Raw genomic sequence first — 11,232 nt, forward strand, 5'->3', positions numbered from 1 at the left:
ATTCAGATTGGTTCAATGCACATTGCCTCTTCTAGTATTGTGTTTCATTTACGATTGTGAAAAATTGCTTTTTTCCCATCGCACATGACAACTACTCAATGTTTAACGGCGAACTAATGCCAATTTATCCATTTTATACTTATCTTCATGCTCAACAATATTTGCATCGGCAAAAAATATAATATTTCAATGAATATGGTCAAAAATGTGGATGGCACTACATTTCTAACAGAAGCCGAAACCGCAGCAGCATCAACAAAATCTATTGAATCGATATCGTGCATTGTAGAGATAATTTCCTCTATTGTACTATATGATGCGGTCGCGGTTGGGACATTTGTAAAAGGAACCGAAGCAGTTATATAATCCATTGAATTGATATCGTTACTCGGTTTCACCGGTGTAATTGGAACAGTTGTTTCTCTCAATGGCTCGATCATTTCACCTATTGTGCTTGATGGTGCCGCCGTGGTTGGCACATTTGTGAAAGGAATCAATACGACAGTAGCATCAGTAAGATAGTCCATTGGATTGATGTCGTTTTTCTCTTCCGATAAACCAATTTGAGCTGTCATTGACTCAATTATCTCATCTATTGCTGGTAATTCGGTTGTAATTGGTTCAATTGGAATAACTGTTGATATAATCTCAGACCGAAATAGGTTCTCGAGATCTTTAGGTATATTGATTAAGTTTTCAGTGGTTGGTTCCGTTCTTAGCGTACCTGTAAAGTCTTGCTCAATATTTTTCATAGTGACTGACGACATTTTGTCTACTTCAGTCGTCTCTATGTCTGGCATTGACGTTGGTGGTATGTTTATTGTTTCACATTCAGTCGTTGCAATTGGAAGTTTTTCTGTCATTTCATACTCAAACGCCATGTTTGTATAATTCAATTTGTCAACACTTTCAGTCGTAGACTCAGTGTCGATCTTTGGTAATTGGTCGATGTTGTTTATTTCCTCTAAAGGTGATGTAGTTGTTTGTGGGGTTGTAGTGGTAAATTTGATGGTTTGGGCTGTTGTTTCTTGACTTGATTTCAATACTTCTGAGACGGTTTGAATGCTTTCCAAATGTTCAGTTGTACTACGCAACGTCGTTATACCAAAATATGTCAATGGTTTCATCGCTGTTGAGGTGTCAACCATTACTCTATCGATTTTATGCGTCAAATTCTCAACTGAAATGAGAGATTTTCGGTTTGGTCTTTGCGCAGTATCAATATTATCATTTAGCATTCTATTGTCGATCATTGGGAACTGTTTCTCATCATCTGACTCATTGAATCGCATGCTTTTTCCACGGCGTCGGTTTGATATTTCTTTTTTTCTTGATATATTTTCGTGCCTCACTATGGGTTTCACTGTACGATCTCCTAAATGTGAAGTTGTATTAATCGGTTCATATTTCGGAGAATTTCGATTAACATACTTTCGAACGAGTTTTCCATTTTCAAGCACGACTATTGGAGCTACACCTTGAAGTTGTAATTTTCGTCGTTGCACAGCCAAATCCCACAAATCCAATTCTTTTTTCTGATATTTTTCGTTCGTTTCGGTGCCCTGAGTGTTTCGAGCTAATTTATGAAATTAAATAACGCGAAAAATTATTATTAGAATGAATAGAACTCTTTTCTTTCTATTTTATTTTTACACAAATTATGTGGACAATCTTACCAAAAACACAAATCACTGAACTTAATATAAACAAAAATAATGAATATCGAACGGTGGTCGAAAAGTACTTGGTATGATTTGACATTTTGGATTTTTTTTTTCAGGAGCATCGAATCGATCACTTCTGTTCGAGTTCAGGTGTATTTTGAAACTGGCACATGTCGAAAAGAACATTGGTTTTTAAATAGATCAGTCATATCAACTTCCGACATTATGACCGACACTTCCTTATTAAGCTATTTCATATTTAAGTTTTGCAAATATTTACATGGGATCATTTAGCATAAACTGGGAAGAATATAGATAGGCGCAGGCATATTTTCCTTTTGCGCATATTGTATATACTATATAGTGTCTGTAGGCTACTTTGATCACATTTCGTCTGTATCAACAAACTTTATTGGTCCCTTTTGCTCTCAACTTCGTTTCAGGTTTTGTATATCGGCTCGCCTTTCAGGATCTTTTTCTTAGTCGTTCTATCGTGTGTACAATTAGCATTTCCATTCCTTACCTGTTTTGAACGCATGACAAATATTCTAAACTCTCTCACAAAAATCAGATGAAACGACGCATTTGCATATTTTTGTACCTCGAAAAAAAAAAAAAACACAAAGTCAAAGTGCTTTGTTTTAATTATGGACCAAAAATCAAACTATTCATTGCGATAAGATGACTTTTGTTACAAAAAGATCAGCATCGTTCGTTTGTTCTAAAAGAAAGTCAAAATGCGAGCATCTATTAAATTGGTATGCAAAATAATCTCAATTTCGAAAAAACAGGGGAAATTCCCATCATATATACATTATTCGGGACACGCATATCGAGAGCTATATCGAGATCAAATGCTTTGTTGCACTTTGTCATACTGCATCGTCCCAATTTCAGCAAAATACATATATTTTCTTATAAAATACCATTATTATGGATAACAGTCGTTTTTTCAGGCTGAGTGTTCAAACTGATTTCAGCAGGCACTGATGTATTGTGTTTGCATTGCTTTCATATCTTGGATATAGACACAGCATAGCTATCACGCTAGAAATATCGGTGCCTACTGAAATCAGTTCGAATACACAGCCTGGTTTTTTCTACCTGAACCAACAGTAAAAAGGAAACACAAAGAAAAGAACCCAAAATATGTATGTAAAGCACAGTGCTATAGATGCTGAAATTAGAACATTATCATACAATTGTAATAAGAATTGATAATGATATTTGGTTTTGTTTTCAAAAATTCACATTTAAAAACTTGGGTCGGTCAAAATACAGGCCGAAAATGTAATTTGATTAGCGGAAATGTTGAATATTTTTTGAATTTTCACGGAGGCCCATTTTTCATGTTATTTTCCGTTTGAAATGAATTAAATTATGTTTTAACATATTATACAGCGTCAATTTTGTGTCTTTTTTTTTTCAACTAATAGAAGCAAATGAAAAATTACTTTAAAAAAACGAAAACTTACGAAATCGGCGTACTACGTTTTAGGTTAAAAAAAAAATTTCTGATTGTAAAACAAACCGCAATTCGCGATATTGTGCACAAAACGAAAACTGACAGTGAGGTTGTTGCTACAGTTGTGGAAATCACCGACATTACAAAACGACAATAGCCACGTCGGTAGCAACAAGTGAGCCTGATATTGATACAACAACTGAAACAATCGAATCGACAACATCATCGATACCATCATCGTTGACAAGCGAAAATCTAACCGTATCCATTGTTGATACTGGATTCCAGCCAATTTTAAATTTCTACTATGGTGTTACGCCAAAACAAAATGCCAATTATATTTATATTACAACGGCCGAACCCATTCAGGAACCTACACCATCAACGGAACGCCCAAATACAATCAACGATCGACACGATTGGGATGAATTCAAACAATTTTGTTCCCGTTGCTGGCACAAAACAAGTATATTAAACAGTCAGAGAGGCTATTATTTGTCATCTATTGAGAATTTGGAAAATGTTCGAAGAAAAAGTGTGAGAGTATTTCTTAAGCATTTAATTTATTTAAATAAATTGAAGATTTTTTTTACATTTTTAGTGTAAAACAGATGTGTCTCAGAATTATTTTAATAATTAATTGATACATTTTTGATGTGTTTGATTTTTAAAAAGTTTCTTTTTTATTTAATCATAAAAAATCAATAGTTTTCAATTGAAATTGATATAAATAATGCATGCAGAATGGAGTAAATCAAATGAGAACCTTAATTTATTTTGGTAAATGCTTTTAGATTAACTTAAAAAACTAAAATGCGTTCTCTATATCAAAACGAACACAAACCTATTTACACATATCGTAACTGCTGTCTATCGCAATTTGGAGATATTTGTTGCACTTTTCTAATATTTTACTTTCCACGTTGAAAACTGAATGTTGGCTTGTAGCTACCAGATATGCTCATTGTTTTGAGCGGTCCGACAAACAAATAGTTAATCATTTCGGTTTTTTATTCCTAAAATCAATAATCGTCATCATAACTATCATATTCATCGTATATATCGTTGGTGTCTTCATTGGATTCGTTTTTGGCTTCATCGTTTAAAAAGTTGTCGTTGGTGCCATAGTGCAATCGTTTCGTGAATCGATTGTCGTGTTCAGTTTCGGATTGTGACATTTGCATAATATCTGTAAACGATCCATAGTTATCGTAGGCAGCACGTCGAACGGCTGGATGACGGCCGTAGTATCTTTGGAGTAAGTCATCATCTTCACTTAATTGATCCAAATCAGCTGTGTCGAATGCATAATTACGATAACCGTCGGGTTTCTTATTTTGTGTTGCGCGGCGTGAGTTTGCTTTTTGTGTAGTTTTGCTGTCGACTTTGGTGTCCTTTTTTGTTGATTTTACTTTTTCATCTTTTTTCTCTGTTACTTTAACATTATCTCCTTTTTCTTCTTCATCATCATCGCTGTACTCATCACCTTCATCAATGGCTTCGGTGTCTTCGCTGAATCGTCTCAAATCTTCAATTTGTAATTCCTTTCTTCCAGCTACATCCTTCAATGGCACACTTCTCTTGTTTCGCATTACAATTTTTTCGTTGCTGTTTTGAATTGTCATATCCAAATCATTATTTGTTTCGTCCTTTTGTGATGTCAATGCTCTCAACATTTTTGCTTGAGTTTGTGCTAATTTTTTTCGTTGAATGCGACGTTTGTTACGTTGTTGTTTTTTATTGAATCGAGTTGGCTTTCGATTTAGCTGATTCATCAATTCTGGACGATGATTTACAAATTCCATAGTTTTTCGGTTGTTATGTTTGCTAGTCAATTCAATGGCAACACCTTCATCGATATCACTATGTGAAACCTCCAATTTGAAAACTGTAAATTAAAACAAATAATTTTTTTTTAGATGGATATTGAAAAATAAACTTTTGTCAACTAAAATCATTGGAAATAAATCACAGCAAAATCTTCTGATGATTGCAAATGTGTTCGATTTTAATTGGTCCACAATAATTTGAATTTAGTTAAAAAAATAAATTAAAAATAATTACCATTTGGAGATTTGATTGGTCTCGCTTCAAATCCAATGAATAATGCAACGAGGCACAGAAAAATCGTCGTTTTGATGAACATTTTTATTTATTTGTTTCTCACAGATTTATAATGAAAATCGAAAATATTTTCGTTTGTTTTTTATTTCGTCACCACAATTTTTTTTTATAACTATTGGCACGTAAATCACAATAAATCTTGATGTATCACAAACTTTAAAGTTAACTGATTTGTTGTTGAAATCTTGAGAGATGTTTACTCTGTGAAATCTCAGTGTTGAATGATGTATCCGAGCCGATCATCTTCCAAATATAAACAGAGAGACAAGACGATGTTTTGGTCATCACCCCCACTACGTTTTGCAAAACAAAAATCAGCAGAAGCGATTTGAAAATCTTATTTTGCGAATAGAAAATATAATTTGATGAAAAATTCCCACGCATATTAGTACTGTGTATCGGTTTTCTTGATGATATTGTTTTTCTTCTTGTTTGTTAGCCTCTCCGGCACCATATGATCGCTAAGACCTATTACATGCGGGGGAATTCCCGTGCCCATATGCTTGTGTCATTTCTTTTGTCGGTCCTTGTACAAGAAGTAATATGTGTGTGAAGCGAACATGTGAACACATGCAAATGTGGTGAATGCCATCGGCATCAGTGATTTCTTTACCATAGTGAGCATACAGGTAAAACAATTCTTGGCATCTCTGACCTTCTCTACCGAAGAACAAAAGAAACGGTTGCTACTAGGTAAAATCTTTGGGGTTGTTTCTATGACCTATGCAATGGTCTTTTTTTTATCTCGGTGTGTGTGTATGTGTTTGTTTTTTTCTTTTTCTTTTCATTGTCCATCAAAACTGCAGCATTTTATGATCGCTAATATTTTAATATTCAAATTTAAAGTTCATCAGAAAAACGATATCGCTTATTCAATTTGCATTTTTTATTCGGTCCGAACTACTATATTCTTTCTCTATTTGCATCCATTTTCATCTTTGAAATGTACCCAGAATTTTTTTTTGTGTGTGTGTTGTTTGTTTGATGGATTTTTTGTCAGTGTATAGGTCCATTTCGTTGCACTTTTAATCTGGGAATTTTTGTTCGGGTTGATTTACTTTTGTATAATTTAATTTATAAAAATAATAATAAGTAGCAAACAAGTTCAAACTCTTTAATCAATCGACTTTCATTTTTATCCATTCTTCTTTTATTTATTCATAACATAAAAAGAAAACAACAAAGATGACAAGATATACATATGTTCTTATTGAAATTGGCTATTATTTTTGCTTTTCTGTATAAAAAATTTGTTTAAATTGTAAACTACGGAATAAATGTTTTCAAAAAAACAAAAATCTATAACAATTATTTTGTGTAAAGATCAGGTACCAAATAACAAATTTCCATTCGTTAGATATTTGCTATTTTTTACATTTGTTAATTATTAATTGTTTAAATTGGTTTATTTTGTGTGTGTATGTGCGGTTTTGTTGGTTTTTGTTGTTTTTTTCCCTGCAACGATTAATCGTATTCGATTAAAGCGTGAATATTTTTCGATGGAATGTTAGCTCGTCCGTTCAATGATTTCAATTCCATAATTACAATAATTTCAATGACATTTGCACCCAAATTGGTAACAAGTTGATTGGCAGCATTCAATGTTCCACCAGTAGCCAGTAGATCGTCAATAATAATTACATTTTGGCCCGGTTGAACGCTATTTTCTTGAATTTCCAACGTACCCGAACCATATTCTAATGTATATTCATATGAACGGCACTTGCCCGGCAATTTTCCTTTCTTTCGTATTGGCACAAATGGAATGCCCAATTCAGCCGATATGGTAAAACCAAAAAGAAAACCGCGAGCATCTAAACCCACAATTGCATCGATTTTTGCATTCGCCTTTTTAACACGTTCAATCAAGAGGTCTCGTATTGCCGTACACACACGTCCATCCAAAAGTGATGTAAATATATCCCTTTATATGAATATGGAAAAATTCATTTCATTACAAATTATCAAATTTTATTTACTTCATATAAAAACGGATAAAAGTGAAAAAGCAGATATACCTGAATACGATGCCTTCTTTCGGAAAGTCAACAAATTCACCGATGTGCTCTTTAATTAATTGCAGTTTTGATTGTTCATCCATTGCCATTGTTCTATGAAGAAAAAAAAACATTAGATTGGTCGTTAGAATTTTTTTTTTTTTTGGTTTTTACCTATGAAAATGCACCTCGTGATTCTGCCCGTTCAGCTATCTCAAGCTTTTGATTGATAAAGAAATGACTTGATAGTTATAGATTGAGTAAATTTGATTATTGATAACGTCAAAGCAGCTACCTTTTTTGTTGTTCTCATTCACAAATGTCACACCATTCAATCATCTCTTCATATCATCTGCTATAAACAATTTCAAATTTAATCAAAATATCATTGTATATTAATTGTAATTATAAATATAATACAATTATATATGATTTGTACTTAACATGGCATCGGCATGTGTCAAAATGTACTTAATTCGGAGTTATCAATGTTTCATGCAACCAACTTCATGCCGATTCATAAAAGCGTGCTCACGTTTTTTTTTCAAATCGTTTATTTATCAAATTTGTGTGCGCACTAAAGTGACATAGACAGGCAATCAGACATCTAAAATTCTTTGTTTTTTTTTGTTGAATTGAAAATGGCACCAACTGAATCAAATTCTGAATTTTTGCTTGCAATCGTGCATGAATTTTTATTGAGAAAAGATCGTAATTTGGCTGGTGTATTTAAATCAAAATGTAACTCGGTAAGTGTACACAGTAACGCACGTGGTTTCGTGTGTTAAATAGATTCTCGACACTCTAATGCGTATTTCGTGATATTTATTTGTTTAAATCATTTATTTTAGCCGGTTTTACCGAAAGACTCGCCCAAACTGGAAGATGTGCTTGCATTTTATGCAAAAAGTTCCAATAAAATTCCAAAACTCAAAGCACCATCATCGGATTCAGATGACAGTAGTTCTGAAGATGAAAAACCAGCTCAAAAACCAGCCGCTAATAAAACAGCGGCCAAAGTAATTCCGGCAAAAGCAGCTACTAAAAAAGACAGTAGCAGTTCAGAAGAGAGCAGTTCAGATGAGGAAGATAAAAAACCAGTGCAAAACAAATCCATTTCAAAACCAACGCCGGTAAAACCCGTAGCGAAAAAGGATAGCAGCAGCTCGGATAGCAGTGCAGACGAGGACGAAAAACCAAAATCAAAGGCACCACCAGCTAAAAGTACACCGACACAAAAACCTTCAACCAAAAAAGATACTAGTTCCGATTCGGAGAGCGACAGTAGTTCGGAAGATGAAAAACCGGCTGCCAAAAAGGTGGCCGCGGTCACTGCGAAAGCAGCACCAGTCAAGGTAACACCACAAAAGAAACAAGAATCATCTGATGACAGCAGCGATTCCGACTCATCGGAGGATGGCAAGAAAACAGTAAAGCCAGTCGCCAAACCAGTTGCCGCAGCAAAGGTAACTATTGTTTGTTAAATTGATATTTTATATTCGTGACACATGGATGGTTTTTTTTATTGATTTCTTTGTTGTGTTCATTCCAAAAGGCTGTAACCATTAAGAAAGAGAGTTCAAGTGACGACTCTGACAGTGAAGAAGAGAAAAAACCGGCACCTGCTAAAGCTGTGACACAAAAGAAAGCGGAGTCGTCAGAGGACAGCGACACCGATTCATCGGAAGATGAAAAACCCAAAACAGTTGCTGCAAAAACTACAGCTCAGCCAGCAAAGGTAATTATTTTATCACATTATTTTCTTTTCGTATGTACCCATCCGATAAAAATCTTGTGAGGTGTACTTTAAACGAAATTATACCGTCATTTTTTGTGCCAAAAATATATATTCATCGAAAAATCAATGCTCTTCAGGCAATAGTTAAAACAAAGAAAGATAGTTCTGATGAAGACAGTGACAGCGATGATTCGGACGATGAAGAAGCTAAAAAGAAGACAACAGTCGCTGCAAAAGCAACACCAGCCAAACCAACACCAGCCAAACCAACACCAAAAAAGAAACAAGAATCATCTGATAGCAGTGACTCCGATTCATCGGAAGATGAAAAGAAAACAGTAAAACCAGTGACCAAGCCTGCTGTTGTAACCAAGGTATGTTTGTTTAAAAATTTCTTATATCGTAACTACCTCAGTAAAATGGAAATGTATATATTCTATTTTGAAATTGAATAGCCTGCGGTTAAAGCCAACAAAAAGAGCTCAAGTTCAAGCGATGATTCCGACAGTGAAGATGATAAGCCGACTCCGGCAAAAGCAACACCGGCTAAAACAGTCGCAAAACCACTTGTCAAAAAAGAATCGAGTTCTGAATCAGAGAGTGACAGTGACTCAGACGACAAAACAGTAAAAAAGCCATCGGTCGCCGCAAAGAAAGTGACCACGCCAAATAAAGTGGCCACCAAATCATCATCATCTGAAGATAGTAGCTCAGAAGAAGAGGCTTCAAAGAAAAAGGCACCGACTACACCAGCACAAAAAGGTAACAAATATAGTCCATTTCATAAATTATTTAATAGATTCTTTGAAATTCAAATGAATAACATCGAAAATGTTTCCAAAATAGTTGTTCAAAAAGTGTCAAAGAAAGAGAGTTCAAGTTCCGACTCAAGTGATGACAGTGATGATGAACCGGCAAAAAAGAAGCCTGCTGTGAAAGCGCCACTCACCAATGGAAAGGCCACCGTAAATGGTAAATCACCTTCATCGGAAGACAGTAGCTCAGATGAAGAGGAAACTGCAGCAAAAAAGCCAAAATTAGCAAATAACTCAGTTGCTAAAAAGAAAGATTCATCATCGTCGGACTCAAGCGATAGCGACGATGAAAAAGAAAAATCAGTGGCAAAAACAACAGCCAAATTGTCACCAACAAAAACAAGTACGCCGCATAATACATTGAAGTACGGTAATTTTGTATCGGGTGGTATAATGCAACCAACCATTAAGAAACCGGCTAAGGAATCATCAAGTGAAGATTCCTCCGATAGTGAAGAACAAAAACCAGTCGTACAAAATAATGCTACGCCAGCTGGTGGTAAAAAGAGAAAATTTTCCGCGTCGGAAGATACTGAAACACCAATCGCCAAGAAGGCAAATAACACAAATAATTCATTTAATAAAAGCTCAAATTCAAAATCAAACACACCATTTAGACGAGTTAAAACCGAAGAAGTCGAAGTCGACGAACGCTTGGCAAATAATTCATTTGATGCAAAGGTAAATTTACCAAATTGAACGGAAATAAAATGTTTATTTAATTCGAAATTGTTTCTTGTTTACATATAGAAAGGAGCAAAAGGATCGTGGGGTCAAAAAGCAAATGAGATTTTAAAGCATACACGCGGTAAATCATTTAGACATGAAAAAACAAAGAAAAAGCGCGGAAATTACAAAGGCGGTCTTATTGATTCAGTAAATGTAAACTCCGTTAAATTTGAGGATTAAAATGTACGAATACAAAACGAACGGACTAGCTCTAGTTCTTTTTTTTTTTTTAAATATTCTACTTCAATTTCATAATTTTAGGGAATTACCAATTGACAGAACGAAACATTATTATTCATGAAATTTCATTTAAATTGAATAGATTTTACCACTTATGTCTTATTTTGAAATAATGAAATATGTTATGGAAAATTTCATCAATTTTTGAATAATTTTCGTTTAAATTTGGATTGAATGCCAACTATATTTAGATGATAAATACAAATAATGAATTATTTTTCCAATTAATAAATATAAATATATTTACTAATTTAAACGATAATATTAGAATGGGTTCATGTTTTTTTTCTCGCAAAAATGTGTTGTAATTTATAAACGGCCGTTCCCCGGGATCCACTGTAAAAATGGAGCCTCATTAAAATTGAACAAAGCGTGTCTTTCGTTGATATAAGAAAGAGTGACCATAAATAATAATAATGAGGAACGCTTTTTTTTACAATACATAGACATGACCAAATAG

At 34.2% G+C, this 11,232-nt stretch overlaps 3 protein-coding genes across 6 annotated transcripts; 1 reads left to right on the forward strand and 2 right to left on the reverse strand.

Moving 5' to 3' along the window:
* Positions 1 to 3,918: 3,918 nt before the first annotated feature.
* LOC116337506 lies at positions 3,919 to 5,452 on the reverse strand. The gene is made up of 2 exons (XM_031762116.1): positions 5,194 to 5,452; positions 3,919 to 5,017 (listed from the first exon to the last, which is right to left on the reverse strand). The coding sequence occupies exons 1-2, from the start codon at positions 5,273 to 5,275 to the stop codon at positions 4,152 to 4,154; spliced, it is 948 nt and encodes a 315-aa protein (XP_031617976.1). The 5' UTR covers positions 5,276 to 5,452; the 3' UTR covers positions 3,919 to 4,151.
* A 911-nt stretch (positions 5,453 to 6,363) lies between these two features.
* On the reverse strand, positions 6,364 to 7,669 carry LOC116337507 (adenine phosphoribosyltransferase). Of its 4 annotated transcripts, none has more exons than XM_031762120.1 (4): positions 7,546 to 7,669; positions 7,439 to 7,469; positions 7,272 to 7,364; positions 6,364 to 7,177 (listed from the first exon to the last, which is right to left on the reverse strand). In XM_031762120.1, the coding sequence occupies exons 3-4, from the start codon at positions 7,358 to 7,360 to the stop codon at positions 6,718 to 6,720; spliced, it is 549 nt and encodes a 182-aa protein (XP_031617980.1). In that variant the 5' UTR covers positions 7,361 to 7,364; positions 7,439 to 7,469; positions 7,546 to 7,669; the 3' UTR covers positions 6,364 to 6,717. The 4 variants fall into 4 exon arrangements, with proteins under 4 accessions (XP_031617980.1, XP_031617978.1, XP_031617979.1 ...); XM_031762118.1 differs by having other exon boundaries at positions 7,425 to 7,469; positions 7,546 to 7,668; XM_031762119.1 differs by having other exon boundaries at positions 7,439 to 7,656.
* A 114-nt stretch (positions 7,670 to 7,783) lies between these two features.
* On the forward strand, positions 7,784 to 10,737 carry LOC116337505 (nucleolar protein dao-5-like). The gene is made up of 7 exons (XM_031762115.1): positions 7,784 to 7,999; positions 8,102 to 8,716; positions 8,806 to 8,988; positions 9,126 to 9,362; positions 9,444 to 9,750; positions 9,835 to 10,484; positions 10,554 to 10,737. Exons 1-7 carry the CDS (start codon positions 7,892 to 7,894, stop codon positions 10,710 to 10,712), a joined length of 2,259 nt encoding a protein of 752 aa, XP_031617975.1. The 5' UTR covers positions 7,784 to 7,891; the 3' UTR covers positions 10,713 to 10,737.
* The last annotated feature ends 495 nt before the right edge of the window (positions 10,738 to 11,232 follow it).

The sequence above is a fragment of the Contarinia nasturtii genome, unplaced genomic scaffold (genome assembly GCF_009176525.2).
Source record: "Contarinia nasturtii isolate CC-2019 unplaced genomic scaffold, AAFC_CNas_1.1 Cnas_scaffold_285, whole genome shotgun sequence".
NCBI classification, from domain to species: domain Eukaryota; kingdom Metazoa; phylum Arthropoda; class Insecta; order Diptera; family Cecidomyiidae; genus Contarinia; species Contarinia nasturtii.

Excerpts from the sequence above, each read along its gene's own strand:
- LOC116337506 (XM_031762116.1), bottom strand. The coding sequence starts at position 5,275 with ATGTTCATCAAAACGACGATTTTTCTGTGCCTCGTTGCATTATTCATT. Across the intron at positions 5,018-5,193 it reads ACCAATCAAATCTCCAAATG|TTTTCAAATTGGAGGTTTCA; the intron begins GTAATTATTTTT and ends TTTAATTTACAG.
- LOC116337507 (XM_031762120.1), bottom strand. The coding sequence starts at position 7,360 with ATGGCAATGGATGAACAATCAAAACTGCAATTAATTAAAGAGCACATC. Across the intron at positions 7,178-7,271 it reads AAAGAAGGCATCGTATTCAG|GGATATATTTACATCACTTT; the intron begins GTATATCTGCTT and ends ATTCATATAAAG.
- LOC116337505 (XM_031762115.1), top strand. The coding sequence starts at position 7,892 with ATGGCACCAACTGAATCAAATTCTGAATTTTTGCTTGCAATCGTGCAT. Across the intron at positions 9,751-9,834 it reads GACTACACCAGCACAAAAAG|TTGTTCAAAAAGTGTCAAAG; the intron begins GTAACAAATATA and ends TTTCCAAAATAG. Across the intron at positions 10,485-10,553 it reads ATAATTCATTTGATGCAAAG|AAAGGAGCAAAAGGATCGTG; the intron begins GTAAATTTACCA and ends GTTTACATATAG.